Genomic DNA, 20,568 nt, shown 5'->3' on the forward strand with positions numbered 1-20,568 from the left:
TGTTGGGTCAAAGGGTATGAATATTTGCATTTGAGAGATACTGGGAAATTGCCGTCTAAATATGTTTACAATCTCATCAGCAGTGTTTGAGAGTGCTTATTTCTTCACAACTTTGCCCACACTGTGTATTATTGTTTTGACCTTTGGTATTTGGAGAGAGAAAACTTTTTTCATTTACGTTTTAAAAAATTATAAGTACCAATGAGAAATAATACTTCTTAAAAATTATAGATGAGTAATGAAACAGATTTCTCTAAAGTCATATCTGACTTTGGCTCTCTTTTGGGCGAAGGATCCCAGATAGTGTACTGTTCTAGAAAGAAACTTTAATTCTGTTGTTAGGGTTCTTACAAAATGTGTAACCATAAACTATTTTAATAAGAGACAGTTTCGTAGATAGGTTTCATTTTTCGAAAAAGGGGAAGAAACACCATTCTGTGGCTTGATGTGGCTTTGTCAGTTACTGCCTCCCCACCTCCCGGGACTTCCCACTGCCTCTTTAGCACAAATCAGACTTAAGCAAAAACAACTCTTTTTCCATGGGATCAGTTATAAAAAGAATGGCTTTGCAGTGAGCAGTGCAGTCTACTGGTCTCGTCAGTGAAAGGCTTGTGAAAATTTCTGGAAAGAGCACTGGCCGGCTTGTTCATCTCTCTGTTTGGTCAATTGCTGTGTTTCTGCTGGATCAGATGAGCAGATTGGTTAGTGAAGGTAAGAAAAAGAAAGCAAAGGACCCTAGAACTCTGCTATTATTTTTTGTCATCTGTCTTCTCACGCTTTCTTAACCCTTTATCACCAGAGCACAGATCCATTCTTATGACATCTAAAATGCTTTTCTAGCTTACCATATCAGAGGCAAGTGGGAGTTTAAACAAGCATTCAGTGGAGTTGAAAAATAAAGAGAAATTAAGCCCAATACTTCCTTTTCTTACCTCCTCGTGTCCACATTCTAAGCATTTCTAAAATACATATATTTTTGCCTACAATTTTTGACTGATCTGATCAAATATTTATTGTATCATTTTTGCAGTCCTCTTTCACTAATTGCTACACTGGTTTAGCGTCTGCATTTTTAAAAGAAGGCCTAAAAACCTAAGCAAGGTTTTGCAGGGACAACACAGCTCTTGAATTCAGTTATGGTGATGCAGTTTTAGAGACGAACACAATCATAATCCTTTCCAGTTGGATTTGACTCTCAATTATTCAGTTCAGCAAGCTTGTGATAGTGTTTTTCCATGTGGCAGGATGTATTCAAAATGAATGTGATCTATAGTGAGGATGCTTTTCAACTTTCATCTGGGTGATTTGGGGAAAGCTTCCCTCTTGGTATTAAAGATAGCGCATGTACGAGTGGATTTTTGTTTGAATTATCTTTAGACTCGCTTGAACATTCTTTGTCTTGTGCATATGAATCTGTGCTTAAATATAGACCTGGTTTGGACAGAATATTTATACTGATATTTTTATAACATTTCTTGCGTAGGTCAGTGTGAGAAGATTGTTTCTGAGCTTGAGAAGCTTCTGGAGGATTGAAGAGTATTTGAAGTCTGTGTCAAACATCCACATCATAAGTGGAATTTTGGAGATATTCAAAGGTAGTACACTAATTCTATTATCTCAGAGCAAAGTGATGTTTGGAGTATTTATATCAAGTCACTGAGACATTTCCCATCACATATGTAATGATTATTTTAGATACATAAGATATTGTCCCTCTAGGCTCTTAATAAACATTATACAATGTAAATATGCCTTCATTAACTAAATATGGTTATTTCCCCTCCCAATTTTTGTTTAAAAACGTTTCAAATCTATATAAAAATTGAAAGAATAGTACAACGAACACCCATATTTTCATCATGTATATTAATCAGTGGTATCCTTTTGCCACATTTACTTTCTCTCTTGCTTTGTCTTTCTGTCTCTGCTTGTCCTTTTATATATATGTATAAATGTAAATAAATATAAATATAAATACACACACACACACACACACACACAGTTTTTTCCCTGAATGGTTTGAAAGTATGTTGCTGACTTTAGGACACATGTCACCCCTAAATTCTTGAGCATGTATCTCCTAAAAATAAGAGCAGTCTTCCATAACACTGTTACAACACCACGGAAACATAACATCGACACAATACTGTTATCTAAGATGTGCTACACATTCAAATTTTCCCAATTATCCACATGTCCTTTAGAACCTTTTTATTTTTTAAATCCAGGATCCAATCAAGAATCTTGCATTGCATTTGTAGTTGACATGCCTACAGTTAAGTAAATGTTAATGATAATTGGCATAATTAACATGATTAACAATGATTAACAATTATAACACCAAGGAAATTTATATCAATACAATACTATTATGATAGGTTTTCTTATTTTTGTAGTCCTCTCATTTTGCATCAAAATACGTTGAAAGTGATTCAAGAAAACGATCCATAAGGTTTAATTTTTCAATTTATGGTATATCAAGAAGGAGTATAAAGAAAAATCCAAACTATGATAAAAATATATTTACTAATATTTCTTCACCAAAGTTTACATCTTCTGAACTAAGAAAATTCACACATCAGATCGTCCTTGGAAGTAGCCGTTAACTTTGGTCATAAGAATCTAAGCAGAACCAAACACAAAATTATTTATTTACTTGGTCATATTAATATGAAGAACAGAGGGCTTTTGATTTATGATTGTACTATCTTAGCCATCAAGTTATACTTTCAGAAATTAATTTGTTAAGTAAGAATTGCTTCATATTTGATAGAAGAATAGATAATCCCAAATTATATGATTTGTAACAGAAATTGAAATATTTTTTTTTTTTTTTTTGAGGCGGGGTCTCGCTCTGTCACCCAGGCTGGAGTGCAGTGGCCGGATCTCAGCTCACTGCAAGCTCCGCCTCCCGGGTTCACGCCATTCTCCTGCCTCAGCCTTCCGAGTAGCTGGGACTACAGGCGCCCGCCACCTCGCCCGGCTAGTTTTTTGTATTTTTTAGTAGAGACGGGGTTTCACCAGGTTAGCCAGGATGGTCTCGATCTCCTGACCTTGTGATCCACCCGTCTCGGCCTCCCAAAGTGCTGGGATTACAGGCTTGAGCCACCGCGCCCGGCCCAGAAATTGAAATATTAATGAGCAATATTTTAGAGCATTCATCAGTAAATTCAGTACAAGTTGAAATAATAGGGATATAATCTAAGGTATGTGATGAAGTGATTATTTCCAGGTCTAAGGAACAGGTATTTTTAAAGATAAGAGTAAGGAAACTGCAGATGCTATTTTATACAGGGAGGTCCTTCCTAAAGAAGCTTTTTGTTTTAGATAAAGGTCTTGCACCATTCACTGAAAAAAAAAAATTGGAACATGTAATACAGATTTGGTTACATTATCATAATTAAATCATGAACAAAACAATATTCAAGTTTTTCAGTGATCACTTTTCAGCAATTTACCTGCAAGTCCCCCACATCAAGAAAGTCTTAAAAAGTTTACATTGGAATTATGGGATTTAGAATTTATATTATAGGATAATATAATATAGAGGTAAAGAGATGAAATACGGGATTTTGAGTTTTGCGGGTATTAAAAAATAACACATGACCTACATACAATCTTAACAAGACAGTTCACTCTCTAATTTGAGACAAACATAAATTAGCTCATTTGATTGGAAAATTTAAAAAAAATAATGTGCTAAGGAATGTCAATGAAAACAATCTCAAACATTGCTGGTGAGAGAATACATTGATCCAAGCTACTTGAAAGGAAATTTGGCAATAGCTTTGATCCGGTAATTCTGCTGCTCTAAGTCTGGCCTGTGGAAATACTCACGGAGGCATATGCAATAATTATACATAGAGGAAAAGCAAGACTAACCTCAGTGTCCCTCAAGAGAAATGATTTACTAAAATAAGATGTGTCTTTAGATGTACTATTTCAAAAACTCTTAAAAGTTATATCTCTGTAAGCAGACATGTTGACAGGTAGAAGCCAAACTGCACCCCTGCTAGCTAGGCTCAAGATCTATGAAACAGCAGATAACAAATGTTTTCCTGTCTATAATTGCAAGATGTTATAGCCCATGATGGTGGAAGGCAGTCCCATCCCATTGCCTCCATTTGTGTGTGGCTGCTAGAAGTTTTTGCGTCCATCTCAATCCAGCCTCTTCGGGTGTCTTAGTTCACACACCTCCACAATGTTCTTCAAGAGGCAGGATCTGTTTTGCCTCATCATCCAAAATTTCCACACTCCCTACCAATCCTCAATCTTGTTTTCCTTTTGCTCGTGTCAATTTTTCCTTCTTTCCAAAGACTATTCCAGTGATTTATCTTTTCTGTTTTATTAAAGTTTCATGAAATCCTGATGAACACCTTGGGGTAGGGGAGAGAAGAGCCTAGAATCATTTTTCTAATTCAGATGCAAGGATTCTGAGTAGATGGCCAAGGGTTCTGAAATGTTAACATATGAGGTGAGACTTGAAGGTTATGGGTGGCGGACCAGAGGATGGGTAGGGAACCAGAACTCTCAGGACAGAAGACAAAAAATGCACAAATCCCTGGGATAGGCATGGGGCTCAGGTGAACTGGGAAGGGATCAGCATGGCTGGGGTCCTGGGTCCTGTGGGAAACAGGCAGAGATGAGATTAGGAAGACAGATAGGGAGCACACATCACAGGCTTACCCTGTATGAACTTAATCCCTGAGGTGATGGGAAGTGGTTTGTATTTAAACAGAGAATCTGTATTATTTATTTATTTATTTATTTATTTATTTATTTATTTATTATTTTTGAGATGGAGTCTCGCTCTGTTGCCCAGGCTGGAGTGCAGTGGTGTGATCATGACTCACTGAAACCTCCACCTCCTGGGTTCAAGCAATTCTCCTGCCTCAGCCTCCTGAGTAGCTGGGACTACAGGCACTCACCACCACACCAGGCTAATTTTTGTATTTTTAGTAGAGACAGGGTTTCACCATATTTGTCAGGCTGCTCTCGAACTTCTAACCTCAGGTGATCCACCCACCTCAGCCTCCTGAAGTGCTGGGATTATAGGCATGAGCCACCGCACCCAGCCTGTAATATTAAATTACCCTGTGAAAGATGGTTGTAAAATTAAAGATGAGGCAATGCCAGGCTATAGCAGTGTCATGGTTTAGGAAAATGTTCATATGGTTAGATTAAAAAACAGAGGATAAATTAATTGTATTCCTGAAAGACATATGAGCATTGATACACAATTGGGACATACGTGTAGTCATCTGGGCCACCCCTCTGGGGTGAGTGCTGGCTTTCCCCTGGAGCCTTCCTTTTTGCACTTCACTGCACCTTCCTTCTTTTATTTGGCAAGTGCTGTTGTTACTACATGGAATCAGGGCTGATGCCCTTTTCCTGGAAGGACTAATTGCTTGCTATTATGATTGCGTGATATTAACTGCTCTTAGCTATACAATAGTGTGATATGTTCTAAGAACAGAACACACACTTTGGAGTTTGTAAACTTGGGCTTGAATCTTGCCTGTAGTACTTAGTCATTGTGTGACCTTGGAAGGGGTATTTATCATATCTGAAACTAGTTTTCTCATTTAGAAAATCTAGATAATGATAAAGATAAAAAAATTAAAAGATTTTTAAAGAGATATGTCCGCATCTAGATTATGATCATGTCTAATCTGCAGTGTTGTTGGAAGGTTAGGGGCTATGCCTGGAAAGCACTTGGCATACAGCTGTCATTATGATGCCTATCCCATTTATTGCATCTGCTTTTTGACTTAGGTCAAGGGTAGGCAAGCCACAGCCCAGGACCAAATTGGCCCCCTGCTTGTTTTTGTAAACTTTAGTAGGAGCACAGACACAGTCATTTGTTTACATATTGTCTATGATTTCTTTCTTGCTATGCCAGCAGGGCTGCAACAGAGTTTGTATGATTTGCAAAGCCTAAAATCTTAACTCTCTGGCCCCGTATAAAAAAAGTTTACTGATCCCTAACTTAGGTTTTTTTAAACGTTCCCCCTTATAAAGTTCTTCTCTCATTAAGTTTTCTCTTTGACTCCACGCTTGTGTCGTTTAGATGTAAATTAAAAGTGTGTCCTTTGATCAGCATGCTCAAAGGATACAAAATTACAGTTATATAGAAGAAATAAGTTCAAAAGATCTCTTGTACAGCATGGTGACTATAGTTGATGATCTATCATATTCTTGAGAAATGATAAGAAACTGAATATAAGTATTCTCACCACAAAAATAATAACTGTGAGGTAATATATATGTTAATTAGATAGATTTTGCCATTTCACAATATATACACTTCAAAATACCATATTATACATGAGAAATTCATACAATTTTATCCGTCGATTTTTAAAAAAATCAATAAAAAAATGTGTCTATGTGAAGAAGTGATAACAACAGCTTTTGGAAAAACTAAATGCTAGTCTAGAAAGAAGAACCTATGTTGCAGTTTCTTCTGAAAAGCAAGTAAATGATTTAACAAGGCACTGCACTTTAGCACATATTTCTAAGTTGTGAATTTGCACATAAGGTTAATTTTGGCATTCCCCTATCTGTTAATGATTAATGTGGGCTAAATTTGCCTAGAACATCCCCTCTGCAAATGTTCTCAGGTGTCTCTTCCTTCACACCTAACCAATCTGGGAGAATTTTATACATTTTATATATGTATATTTTATATGGAATATATATAGCTTTACATATATATAGCTTTATATATATATAGCTTCTCTAAGATGAGAAACAAGAATTCAAGTGACAAAATATCATTGAACAACTGAAGTAACCCATTGGGTTAAATTTTGGTGTCTCCGATGAAATCGATTCTAACAAATATGTTAACATTTGTTTGAAGTGTACCTTTTATATACCTTTGAAGATATCCAGTGACATCTTACTAGAATTTCAAAAATACTGGAAAATTATTAAGAAAAATGCCAGGGCCGGGCGCGGTGGCTCACGCCTGTAATCCCAGCACTTTGGGAGGCCGAGGCGGGCGGATCACGAGGTCAGGAGATCAAGACCATCCTGGCGAACACGGTGAAACCCCGTCTCTACTAAAAATACAAAAAAAAAAAAATTAGCCGGGCGTGGTGGCGGGCGCCTGTAGTCCCAGCTTCTAGGAAGGCTGAGGCAGGAGAATGGCGTAAACCCGGGAGGCGGAGCTTGTGGTGAGCCGAGATCGCGCCACCGCACTCCAGCCTGGGCGACAGAGCGAGACTCCGTCTCAAAAAAAAAAAAAAAAAAAAAAAAAAAAAGAAAAATGCCAAAAATCAGTCAAAATAAACTCAATTAACTTTTCTTGATGTCTCTAAAATTTTAGGATATTGTGATGTGCAATGCTGTCTTTATTCTAGTGGTGCATTAAAGGGTGCAGTAATGGGCCTTTTTTTTTTTTTTTTTTTTTTGAAATGGAGTCTCGTTCTGTCACCCCGGCTGAAAGGCAGTGGCCCAATCTCAGCTCACTGCCCACCACCCCACCCCCATTCAAGCGATTCTCCTGCCTCAGCCTCCCGAGTAGCTGGGATTACACACATGCAGCACCATGCCCTGCTAATTTTTTGTATTTTTAGTAAAGACAGGGTTTCATCATGTTGGCCAGGCTGGTCTTGACCTCCTGACCTCATGTAATCCACCTGCCTCGGCCTCCCAAAGTGCTGGGATTACAGGTGTGAGCCACTGCGCCCGGCCTTGAATGGGCCCTTTTAAGTGCATTGAAGTGGAAGATGAATTGAAGCAAAGGGCCTAAACTAGGAAATTAATTATGAAGATTAAATGTGTTAGTATCTGTACTTTTATTTATGTTTTATTACTCTGCATAGCTTTAGAAAGATCTTTTAAAAGCTTCCTTAGTGTGCTCTCTGCTGCCCTCTGCTGCTAATTTTCAGAAATTAATTTTGATTCTGATTAATGCTCACTTTACTCTTCATAATCTCATTCAAAATTAAAGCTTGATGGTACTCAAGACAGAATTTAATCCCACACTCTCAATTTACAGATGATAAGTTGAGTGTCTGAGAGGTTAATAACATGAACTTGGGCTCCGTTTCCTGACTGCTGGTGATTTGGGGCACATTACTCAATTTTGTCATCTGTAAAACGAGCATAATAATAGTACCTAAATATTAGAGTTTTTTTGTGATGATCAATTAATTTAGTACACAAAAAGCATGCAGAATATTTTCTGGGTTGTAGCTAGTAGTATGTTAGCTATTTTATAGATTTGGCAACAACTAAACTAAAACCACTGCCAATGACAAGATCAGAGCTAGAACTCTGGTCTCTTAATACTAGTACGTGCCCTCTCTCTCTCTTCATATATATATTTATGTGTGTGTGTGCATTTATGTACACACACATATATATTTTATAAAATACATACAATTCTCCATGATTTGTTAAGTGTGAAGGAAAAGACACCAGAAGACATTTGCAGATGAGATGCTCTAGGTAACATACATATATTTATATATATACACCACATATGTATATTGCCTGAGTGAGTATGAAATTAAATTTTGCCTTCAAATATAGGGTTTTATTTTTTGATGGAGTCTTGCTGTGTCGCCAGGCTGAAGTGCAGTGGCTCAGTCTCGGCTCACTGCAATCTCCACCTCCCGGGTTCAAGCGATTCTCCTGCCTCAGCCTCCCGAGCAGCTGGGATTACAGGTGCACGCCACCACGTCCAACTAATTTTTGTATTTTTACTAGAGATGGGGTTTCACCATGTTGGCCAGGATGGTCTCGAACTCCTGACCTCGTGATCCATCCACCTCGGCCTCCCAAAGTGCTGGGATTACGGGCGTGAGCCACCGCACCTGGCCTGAATATAGATATTTAAAATGTGACTTGTTCACCGCATCCAAAGCTCTTGTAGTCTTTACAAAGCCCTTGCTGCTGCTCCTTCCTCCTTGTACTCTTCCAGGTGGGCTCCCCACAGAAGAAGCTACAAACCTAGAAAGCTCCTCAAGCCCCCAGTATAAATTCCTACTGCCTGCAATTGGAAGGTGACTTCACTGTGGACTTTAAGTAGCTTCTCTAATAAGCCGCCTACCTGAATCTCCAATGGACAATGACACACTTGCACCCAGATAGTCTATCTCTTGTCAGGCTCAAGAAGAGCTAAGCTAAACCCATTGCTTCCTTCACAGCTCCTCCTGATCTTCCCATTTTGGTCAATGATGGTGCCATTTTCCCTACATACCCACACTCAGAGTTACTTTTGGCTCCTCTCTCTCCTTCACTTCCATGTCTGGGGGTCTTGGTCTCTCAAATGCGTTCCTTCTCTTTCTTTTCTCCTACCTCCCTCTTGGTTCCTGTCCCAGTCATCTCAGGCTGGGATGAATCCAGCAGCCTCCTAACTTGGGTCCTTAACACCAATCTCACTCTGCTGAAATTAATTTTGCACTTTATTGCTATATTATATCATGTGGTGAATCAGCTTCCTTACTTGCCAGAACATTGTATCGCCTACAGGATGAATCAAATGTACTCAGTCTTGCATGTCCCAACTTACCTCCCTGACCTGACCTTATCTCCCACTCCTCCCTCCCAGGAATCTTTTTTTCTTTCTTTCTTTTATTACAATTTTTTTTTTGGCTGGGGACACGTCTATCCCTAGAGACTAGGATGCACTTTCTGCTTTTCCGGCATCGGACCCACCACTTTACTGGTCTGTCTTGGGTCCTGCACATCAGAATGATAGAGTTCTTATTCTGCTGGAATTAAGATACCAGCAAATTTCTCAGTTGACAACAAATAGGAAAAGGGGCCCATTACTGTACTCAAAATTCTAGGCCCTTTTCCTTCATTGCTATGAAGGACTGTGGAGATTATCTGGAGTACTTATAAACCTCATCCACATACAATGAAAGAAGACTCCGTTAGGGCTGATTGTTTAATATGAAGAGAAATAAGATAAATAGTGGGAGACTTGGGGTATGTCTGAATGGGGGTCCTAAAGGGGGGATTCGGCAAACTGGGACATTTCAAGAAATGGCTTTCTGGGCCTTCAAGAAAGGCTCTTAGGTGAGCATGACACTGACAAACAACGCTTGCACCCACCTATATTGGTGTCTGTTACTGACCCACGTGAAATTGACAACAGAAACCTCTTCACTTTTATTGCCCTTCTCTCCTCTGTCTGCAATGTTTTCCCTCTTCTCACTGCCCTTATGAATCCTTTCTGTCTGTAGGGCCAAATAAAGGTTAACCTATCACACAGTCATCTCTCTCTTCTTCACCCTTAGAATGTGCATCATCTTTAACCACAAACAGCTGTACAGGAAATGCCATCTGCTTCTCCCCCCACCCCCTTAGTTACTATTTATTTATTTATTTATTTATTTATTTATGACAGAGCAAGGCTCTGTCATCCAGGCTGGAGTGCAGTGGTGCAATCTTGACTCACTGCAACCTCTGCCTCCCCAGTTCAAGTAATTCTCCTGCCTCAGCCTCCTGAGTGGCTGGGATTACAGGCGTCTGCCACCACGCCCGGCTAATTTTTGTATTTTTTAGTAGAGATGGGGTTTCATCATGTTGGCCAGGCTGGTCTCGAACTCTTGACCTCAGGTGATCCGCCCTCCTTGGCCTCCCAAAGTGCTGGGATTACAGGCATAAGCCACCGTACCTGGCCCTTGGTTACTTTAAAATATTTATCTTTAGTTTTTATTTTAATTAAAAATTTAATCACAGTTATACTTGCACATAAATTGGGTCAAATAATTCTGAGAAGTTTGTTATGAAAAACTGCTGTCCTTGCCTCCTTTTCCAGAAGCAACTACTTTTATCTCCCTTAACTAATTACTTGATATTTACCATCATTTCTTTAAATGACATGCTTGTGCTGCAACTTTTGGATTGGGGGCATTATTTCTTGACTTGTCATCATGAAGAGGAGGATTTAGTTCTCATTCCTCTCCTGGCCTCACCAAGGATATACAACTTTGTCCCCTTCCTCTCACTATATGGAGTGGCCACCTAGTCTGGACTCACAGGCCAATGCCTAGGATGATTTTTATTGGTATCATTGTACTATATATATATTAAAATAGTATTTTATACATACATGATATTCTGCTATATATGATAAAAATATTTTATCTTTGTTTACTGACTTTATGGTCACCTTGTGGTTATATTTTAAATTGAGTTAGATCCATTTTCAGTGCTTTATATTATTATGTGCTGTATTATCATGACTCTATAAAAGCTATTTATAGCTCAGCCATGTAGTAGATCATGGGTTGTTTTTGTTTTGCTTTGTTTTTCGCAACACAACTTTCTTTCCTTTTTTTTTTTTTTCTTGAGACACGGTCTCGCTCTGTTGCCCAGCCTGGTGTACAGTGGCACAATCACAGCTCACTGCTGCCTCGAACTCCTGGGCTCAAGCGATCCTCCCACCTCAGCCTCCCAAGTACTGGGACCACCACACCTGGCTAAGTTTTGAATTTCTTGTAGAGATATGATCTCCCTATATTGCCCAGACTGGTCTCAAACTTCTGGGTTCAAGCGATCCTCCCGCCTCAGCCTCCCAAAGTGCTAGGATCACAGGCATGAGCCACGGTGCCTGGCTTTACTGCTACACAACTTTCTTAAAATTATGAATTGGAGATTATAATTGTCTGGATCTGTCTATATGGCAGCTACTAGCCAAATGTGGCTATTTAAATTAAATTAGATTAAATCAAATTAAAATGTCAGTCACAGTAGCCACATTTTAAGTGGCTATTGGCTATCATATTGGAAAGCACAGATATTTGACATTTTCATCACTTCAAGACGTTCTATTGGATAGCACTTTTGTTGCCTCGGAGTGACCTAAAAGAATGCACAATTAAAATGAAAATATCTTTACAATTTTTCTTTGAACAATTCACACAGGCATTCTAGACTTCTCCAAATGGAAGCATTTAAAAAACTTTAAAATAAATTCTGTATCTTCCTTGTTTCAAAATAGTGAAACAAACAAAAAAAAGCCTCAAATAAGTGTTCTAGTCCCATTTCATTACCAAACATCTAATAGTTTATGCTCTGGCTTTGCCATCTCTTTTTTTTTTTTTTTTGTTTTTGAGACAGAGTCTCACTCTGCCACCCAGGCTGGAGTGCAGTGGCTCAATCTCGGCTCACTGCAACCTCCATCTCCTGGGTTCAAGCGATTCTTCTGCCTCGTCCTCCTGAGTAGCTGCGATTACAGGCATGCACCACCACGCCTGGCTTATTTTTGTATTTTTATCAAAGATGGGGTTTCACCATGTTGGCCAGGCTGGTCTCAAACTTCTGACCTCATGTGATCCACCTGCCTCGGCTTCCCAAAGTGCTCGGGTTACAGGCATGAGCCACTGTGCCTGGCCTGGCTTTACTATCTTTTGTTAGCTCCTTTCTGACATCCCTTGAAAGGAATACAGAAACAAATTAATTACTCAGATGTTACTTTAGTATGCTAAAAATAACTGTCATAGTATGCTGTGATGGCGATCCACCAATGAACTTTAAATTGCAATTATTGGCCAGGCGCAGTGGCTCATGCCTGTAATCCCAGCACTTTGGGAGTCCAAGGTAGGCAGATCGCTTCAGGTCAGGAGTTCAAGACCAGTCTGGCCAACATGGTGAAACCTCATCTCTACTAAGAATACAAAAATTAGCTGGGAGTGGTGATGTGCACCTGTGATCCTAGCTACTCGGGAGGCTAAGGCACGAGACTCACTTGAACCCGGGAGGTGGAGGTTAGAGTGAGCCGAGATCACACCACTGTATTTCAGCCTACACGAAAGAGCGAGAATGTCTCAAAAACAAAACAAAACAAAAAAACCAAAAAACTGCAATTATAATTAGCAGTCTTCAGTATTTAAAAATTTTATGTTATCACCTTCACTATTTTCTAAGTCTTTGCTGTTCCATAGAGTAGTCATGTGACAATTAAAATCAAATTAAATTAAATTAAAAATTGAGTTGCCTTAGCCATATTACAAGTGCCCAATAACTACATGTGGCTATTGGCTGCCATTTTGGACAACACAGATATTGATCATTCCATCATCCCAGGAAGCTCTGTTGGACAGTGCTGGTGTAGATTTTTCATTTGCTTAGCTTTTTCTAATTTATCCTCAAAGTTTGTGGTCAATTATATAAATTGTATTTCATGATGGTCAGACCTTTTCAGTTGTCTTTAATTTTATCTGTAGCTTCAGAAGCCTTCTGATCTGTTCTAATCACCTGGTTGCCTTTTTTTTTTTTTTTTTTGAGACGGAGTCTCATTCTGTCGCCCAGGCTGGAGTGCAGTGGTGCGATTTCGGCTCACTGCAAGCTCCGCCGCCTCCCGGGTTCACGCCATTCTCCTGCCTCAGCCTCCCGAGAAGCTGGGACTACAGGCGCCCGCCACTACGCCCGGCTAATTTTTTTGTATTTTTAGTAGAAACGGGGTTTCACCGTGTTCGCCAGGATGGTCTCGATCTCCTGACCTTGTGATCCGCCTGCTCAGCCTCCCTAGAGTGCTGGGATTACAGGCGTGAGCCACCGTGCCCGGCCCCTGGTTGCCTTTTAAGCCTGTTACATACGCAGCTTTCATCCTGGAACGTCTTTTCACTGTCATCATGGGTAGGTCTCCTCTTCACAACTCCTGGGCCTAGGACGAAAAATGGGGAGCCTCAGTCTTCAGCCCTTCCACCTTCTTTGCCCAGTCCTGGCTATCCTTGACATTCGGCCCATATACCTAAGCTCTGTCTACAGCCCTCGTTAAAAACCACCTCTTCATCATCTTTTGGGCCTAGGGGTGTGTGCACATTCAGTTTCCCCAAGTCTGTCCTAATCGTGATGGATTTGGGGCAGAGCCTGTACAGACTCTGTAGTTGGGTCTGCCATCTGAGCAGGGAATTCCGAGGTCCTGAATACCAGAAGTGTGAGCTAGAAGGCAGCAGTATAGAGGCTGGGTGGCCTCCCATCATGTTGGACTCTAGAACTCCTTACCCTGTTGGGAGAGGTGCAACTTAAGGAGGGCCAGAATGAGGCCCTTTACATTACTGGGTTCAGAACAAGGGCTCAGGCTATCCTGGTTTAAGGGCTGTTTGTTTCTCTCCTGTGCTGTATTTCCTGTTTCCGGTATCCTTTGTCTCCATTTTATTGTTTTACTTACTCCTTTCAGTGGAGCACATATTCTATTGACTTTCTGAGAAAGGTGCTTGGAAAATCAGCTATTTGAGGCTTGTAACCTAGAAATATCTTTATTCTATCATCACACTTAATTGATAACTTGGTCTTGGTTGAAAATAACTAGTTGAATGAAAATTCAGAATTTGTAGACATTTTTTCATTGTCTTATTGTTTCTTATATTACTGTTAAAAAGTCTGAAGATTCTGATTCTTGGTCTTTTTTTGTGACTCTTTTTTCATTCTGGAAGCTTATAGGATATTCTCTTTGTCCCAGGTGTTCTATCATTTCACATTCATGAGAGGAGGTATAAATCTATTTTCACTCACTAGTTTGATAACTTATGTCCTTCCATTCTGGGAAATATTCTTAAATTGTGTCTTTGAATTTCTCCCCTATTTTCTCTGGTCTTTCTGAACCTCCTATTATTCAGATAATAGATAGATCTCCTGGACTGGTCCTCTCTAATTTTATTTTCCATCTTGTAATTTTGTTCTCCTTTCAAAATAATAATTTGCCTCAACTTTACCTTTCAATCCTTCCATTGAGGTTTAAAATTCTCATTTTTAATTTCTAACAGCTTTGGAATTCTTCTTTTTTATAGCATCCTATTTGTAATTCATGATTATATTATACCTTAACTCTTTAAGAATATTGATGGTAGAATCTGCCACCTCCTTCACCCCGCCCTAACTTTGTTTCCTCCAAATGACTATTTTGGTCTTTCTCATAGCAGACCTTTCCTCAGATGTTTCAGAATTCTACTCATATTTAAGGATAAAGATCCAAAAAGCTGAATAGGCTCTATTAATTGTGGACTTAAATAAAGAATGATCTGGTTGCCTGTTGAGTTGGGGAACCTCTGATGTCAATTGCTCTTCTCAGACAAGTCAGATTCCCCAAGACATTCTTCCCAATATTCTGCTTAGAAGGTGGATACTCCTCTTGCTATCATTCTTTGAGCTGAGTAAGGGGAGAGAGGTCATGGATCTCAGCAAAAATATGCATATGTTTATTTAATTGATCTATTAGCAATTCAATAATTTTACCCTCAATTGGTATTCCCTACTCCAGAGACCCTCTGTTTCACTCTTTAGAGACTACATTTGAAGTTTTTCTTTGGGGTTAAGGATAGGGAGTGTCACCTGGCTGCATGGCCAGGTGTGAAAGATGATCTGGGTTTCTCACTGCTTTTTAAATAGACTTTCAATATTTCTTACCTTAGATATATCCCCTTTACTCTCACTCCAAAAAGGTATGTGATACCACCAATTCCTCAACACTGAGGGCAATTTAAGTCAGATTGGCTCTTCGCTTTTCCCATGTATATTAGTCTGTTCTCATGCTGCTTTAAAGAACTGCCTGAGACTGGTAATTTATAAAGGAAAGAGGTTTAATTGACTCAGTTCTGCAGGGCTGGGGAGCCTCAGGAAACACAATCATGCTGGTAGGCACCTCTTCACAGGGTGGCAGGAGAGAGAATGAGTGCCCAGAGAAGGGGAAAGCCCCTTATAAAACCATCGGCTCTCATGAGAACTAACTCACTATCACGAGAACAGGATGGGGGAAACCACCTCCATGATTGAATGATCTCCACCTGGTCCCTCCCACAACACATGGGGATTATGGGAACTACAATTCAAGATGAGACTTGGGTGGGGACACAGCAAACCATATCCCCATGGCTCTTGTAAGATTCAGTGTTCTTAGGTCTCCTGTCATTAATCCTCAATCTCCTGCTTCCCAGCTTCTAAAATGTTATTGTACTGGTCTCTTCTCCTGTTTTTTCGTGTGTGTGTGTGTGTGTTTGTGTGTGTGTGTGTGTGTGTATTATACCTTGTTAAAAACCATTTATTGTTGTTTTAGTGAAGTTTGGAAAGGAAGAAAAAATACATGCATGTGCCTATTCTGCTGTCTTTCCTAGGGATCCTTGCTTTCTTCAACCTCAGTTGAATATCTTTTTTGAGCTCACGTTCTCCAGAGTGGTGGGAAAGTACTCACTGTCAATCAGGATTTCCTCAGTCACTTCAGGGCTCCCTCCTCCTTGGATGTGTGTCTAAGTTTTAGATTGTTTATATAAAACCATAGGGTCAGCTGAGGATGGGAGTGGGTGGGAGATATCTTTGGTTGTCATCATGTAGCTGTACTGGTATCCATGGAAACTTATCATTCATCTGGTCCCTGGTTTGTAGTCTATGGAGATCATGTCTGCAATCTTTCCATCCCAACTGTAGGTCTTCTCCAGGGTTTCAGGTTCTCAGCAGCATGCTCGTGTGTGAGCAGACTTGATGAGGCAGCCTCATGCTGGCCTGCCCAGGTGATGCATGTGGCTGTCTCTCCTTCTGCTCCTGCAACATGCTGGTCATGAGATAATTTTGCAAACTTTTCTACTCTTGGCTCCCAAATCTCTCTGGAGACATACTTTTTCCCTCTATGGGGGACTCAGTCTACTTAAGTTTATTATTACTGCATAAATATTATGCCTTAAGTCCTTCATGGTTCTGGATTCTGAGGTGTAGAAGCTCAGGTTATGGTTTCTCAAAAGTCATTTCTCCCAAACGATTATTTCTGCCAGGAGTTTCTAAAGCCCATTTAGATACTCAAAAGTCAACAGATCGTTTTTGCTCTGATTTTCCACAATGATATTCTGAGGACTTGAAGGTGGAACGCCCTAGCTATAGCCTGGGTGGGGGTAGGGTGTTGAGGGCCAGGAAGTAACTGCATCCCCATTAGTTCTTTATGATAAACTCTTTCCCTGTTTCTTATCTTTCCATGTAGGTAAGATTGGCCTTTTCACCTGGATATTAGGTTTGAGGGCAGAACTTCATATAGATTTTTAAGGAAAGGGCAACTTTTGTTTTTATCCCTATAAGTATGTTCAGCCTACAGTAATTACTTCATGGATTTGTTGAAGACCTTTAACTTAGTATCTTCATGGCACATAACTGTGCCCAGAATATAGTAAACATTAAAAAAATTGAGATTTGCTAAATAAACCAGGAATAGTTCCAAAAAGAGAAAAAAAATTTTACAATCTGACCCTTCTACAATTTTTAAAAAAGGGAAACATTTTATTTACCTGGGAAACAATAATTACATGAATGTAAAAGAGATGTTAACAATTTTTAAAAGGACCTTTATGTATGGTTTAAAAAGAATCCTCCTTTTCTTATTTGACGTTTCAAGTTCAGGCTCAAGTTGACAGGTCTGTTTCAGAAGCCCAGCTCTCAAGGCCCAAGAGGACCAGTTTTCCTCGCTGTTGCCTCTTGCCCCAGTGCCAGGAATGCCAGTGTGTTCTGTTTTTAGAAAATGCAGCTGCTGGTTTCTAGCCTGTTCTAGCCACTCCAGACCAGTGACAATTGCTGGGGGTGGGGAAGGGAGGCAGATGTAGGGAAAGCCCGTGGTCAGGAAAGCTCCTTGGTAACTAGGAGGTAAACATCAGTTAGATACAGAGACATTTTCAGGATATATTCTGAGAACTGGGAGAGACAGAGAAAGAAATTTACTCTGGGATACAAAGACAGGGTAGACTTTGTGGTACTTCATGATGTATTGAGCACGAATTAATTTCATACCATGTCATTGTTGAAAATTCTGTAACTCAAATTAACAAATACCTTTTGAGTCTCTGTAGAAATGCAAATAACTGTGCTAGCTCCCAGGGATCCAATACAAAGTTAAGTAAGACACAGCACTTATTTTCAGTAGAATTTGCCGCAAATTTTCTCATTGTTTGCTCATAACCCACTAGCCATGTTTCCAATCTGCAACTTCTAGGTCACTGTTCATTTCCTATGGGGCAGAATGTAAATGCTTTTGCCTGACTGCCAAGGCTCTTCACGATCCAATTTCAGCTTATTTTCCCAATTCCTAATGCTTGTGCTCAGCTTCTTTGTATGTGGTGGGTAGGTCATGCTGCCATATTCTCTTATAACCCTGTTCCTATGGCTGGAACTCCTAATTACTCTTCAGCATTCAGCTGAAATGTCACCTTCCCTATGAGACATCCAGTGACTTCTCCCCTTTGCCCCAGGCTAAGTTAGGGACCCCCACCCCCTGTAGTTCCTTTGTACCTATCACTATTATAATCCTCAGTGATATAATATTGGAATTGTTTATATCTAGTTAATTTTTTTCCTATAGTGGGAAACTTTCTGAAGGATGGAATTGTATGTTTTTCATTTTTATATCATTAGCACATGCCATAGTCCTGGTACAAAGTAGGCACAGACTTAGTAAGAGCTTGGTGAATGTATAAAGTGAATTTATTCATTGTCCTTATTTTTGATATATCAAGTGCCAACTTCTAAAATTTCAGTATTCTTTTTCCCCATTCTTACTCATCGATTCTCTTTCCAGAATGCTGTCAGAAGGGTATCTCAGTGGACTTGAGTACTGGAATGACATCCACTGGAGTTGTGCCTCTTATAATGAGCAGGTGGCTGGGGAAAAGGAAGAGGAGACAAATTCTGTTGCTACTCTTTCCTATTCCTCTGTGGATGAAACACAAGTCAGAAGTCTCTACGTGAGCTGCAAATCATCTGGCAAGTTTCTCTCTTCAGTGCATTCAAGAGAGAGCCAACATAGCAGAAGTCAGAGAGTCACAGTGCTGCAGACAAACCCCAATCCTGTGTTTGAAAGCCCAAACTTGGCTGCAGTTGAAATATGTAGAGATGCCAGCAGAGAGACCTACTTGGTTCCATCTTCTTGCAAAAGTATTTGCAAGAATTATAATGACTTACATATTGCAGGGGGCCAGGTGATGGCCATTAATTCAGTGACAACGGATTTTCCCTCTGAGAGCAGTTTTGAATATGGCCCTTTGCTGAAGTCATCTGAGATTCCTTTACCCATGGAGGATTCCATTTCTACTCAGCCCAGTGACTTTCCTCAAATACCTATCCAGCGGTACTCATCCTATTGGAGAATAACAAGCATCAAAGAGAAAAGCAGCTTGCAAATGCAGAATCCTATTTCTAATGCAGTGCTGAATGAGTACCTGGAGCAGAAGCTTGTGGAGTTATATAAACAGTACATTATGGACACCGTGTTTCATGACAGTTCTCCTACTCAGATTCTGGCATCTGAACTCATCATGACAAGTGTAGACCAAATCAGTCTTCAGGTGTCTAGAGAGAAGAACCTGGAGACCTCAAAAGCCAGGGATATAGTCTTTAGCCGCCTATTGCAATTGATGTCAACTGAAATTACTGAAATTAGCACTCCTAGTCTCCATATTTCTCAGTATAGCAATGCAAATCCATAGAGAGAATGTTTCCATTACTGTCTCTCATTTACTTAAGCATGAAGCAACACTTTATCCATTTATTCTGAGAATGTGCAGGAGGGAGTGGTGAAGGGGAATTAAGGGCTAGAGAAGTAAAGGTCAGTTGGAAGTCATGTGTGAATCATGGGGAAATCTCATAATATTACACTTGATGAAGGAATATGGTAAGAGGAGCCATAAGGAATGATTTCAAAGAGAGGTGTGTACAGCAAGGAAGCAGAAATAAAAATGATCAAAAAAAGAAAAGGTTAATTCATTTAAAGAAACATAGGAATTAAAAAAGAAGACAGCAAATTAGATGAAACAAAAAGGCCAAAAGGTAGCTGGGCGCGGTGGCTCAAGCCTGTAATCCCAGCATTTGGGAGGCTGATGTGGGTGGATTACCTGACGTCAGGAGTTCGAGACCAGCCTGGTCAACATGGTGAAACCCCATCTCTACTAAAAATACAAAAAATTAGCCGGGCGTGGTGGTGGGTGCCTGTAATCCCAGCTACTTGGGAAGCTGAGGCAGGAGAATCGCTTGAATCCGAGAGGCGGAGGTTGCAGTGAGTCGAGGTCGTGCCATTGCACTCCAGCCTGGGCAACAAGAGTGAGACCCCGTCTCAAAAAAAAAAAAAAAAAAAAAAGCCAAAAGGTTTCAGGGTAAAGAGTTAAGAAAAGAGTTAAGAATATATTTGTTACCCAAATAAATTCCTCCAACTTGTTTATTTTTGAAGGAAATGAACTGTAGAAACCTGCTATATTTGGGTGGAAAGATAGGGTCAAACAGTTTTCAAAATATGTTTCTCTCCCATTTGTCTATTCTGTATCAGATCATTTAAAGGTTTATTCTTTGTAAATATTAAAACTGTAACAAATTATAATTGTGTTTTTATTTTTGAATGGTTTCTTAGTTACAGACACAGTCACAGAACAGCCACTCAAATCTCCTACATCTATTTCCTGGTAGAAATGAAGTTGTCTAAATGAAAAACACCACATAGCACTAAATTTAGTGTTATTTTGCTGTGTATGATTTTCTTGGTACTAAGCTTCAAAAGAAATTATGAGTCCGGGCGCAGTGGCTCATGCCTGTAACCCCAGCACTTTGGGAGGCCGAGGCGGATGGATCACCTGAGGTCAGGAG

At 39.8% G+C, this 20,568-nt stretch overlaps 1 protein-coding gene across 1 annotated transcript; it reads left to right on the forward strand.

The window, feature by feature from the left end:
• The first annotated feature begins 270 nt into the window (after nucleotides 1-270).
• On the forward strand, nucleotides 271-20,075 carry TASL (TLR adaptor interacting with endolysosomal SLC15A4). Its single transcript, XM_011755881.3, has 3 exons — nucleotides 271-711; nucleotides 1,484-1,595; nucleotides 18,515-20,075. Exon 3 carries the CDS (start codon nucleotides 18,516-18,518, stop codon nucleotides 19,419-19,421), a length of 906 nt encoding a protein of 301 aa, XP_011754183.1. The 5' UTR covers nucleotides 271-711; nucleotides 1,484-1,595; nucleotide 18,515; the 3' UTR covers nucleotides 19,422-20,075.
• The last annotated feature ends 493 nt before the right edge of the window (nucleotides 20,076-20,568 follow it).

The sequence above is a fragment of the Macaca nemestrina genome, chromosome X, assembly GCF_043159975.1.
Source record: "Macaca nemestrina isolate mMacNem1 chromosome X, mMacNem.hap1, whole genome shotgun sequence".
NCBI classification, from domain to species: domain Eukaryota; kingdom Metazoa; phylum Chordata; class Mammalia; order Primates; family Cercopithecidae; genus Macaca; species Macaca nemestrina.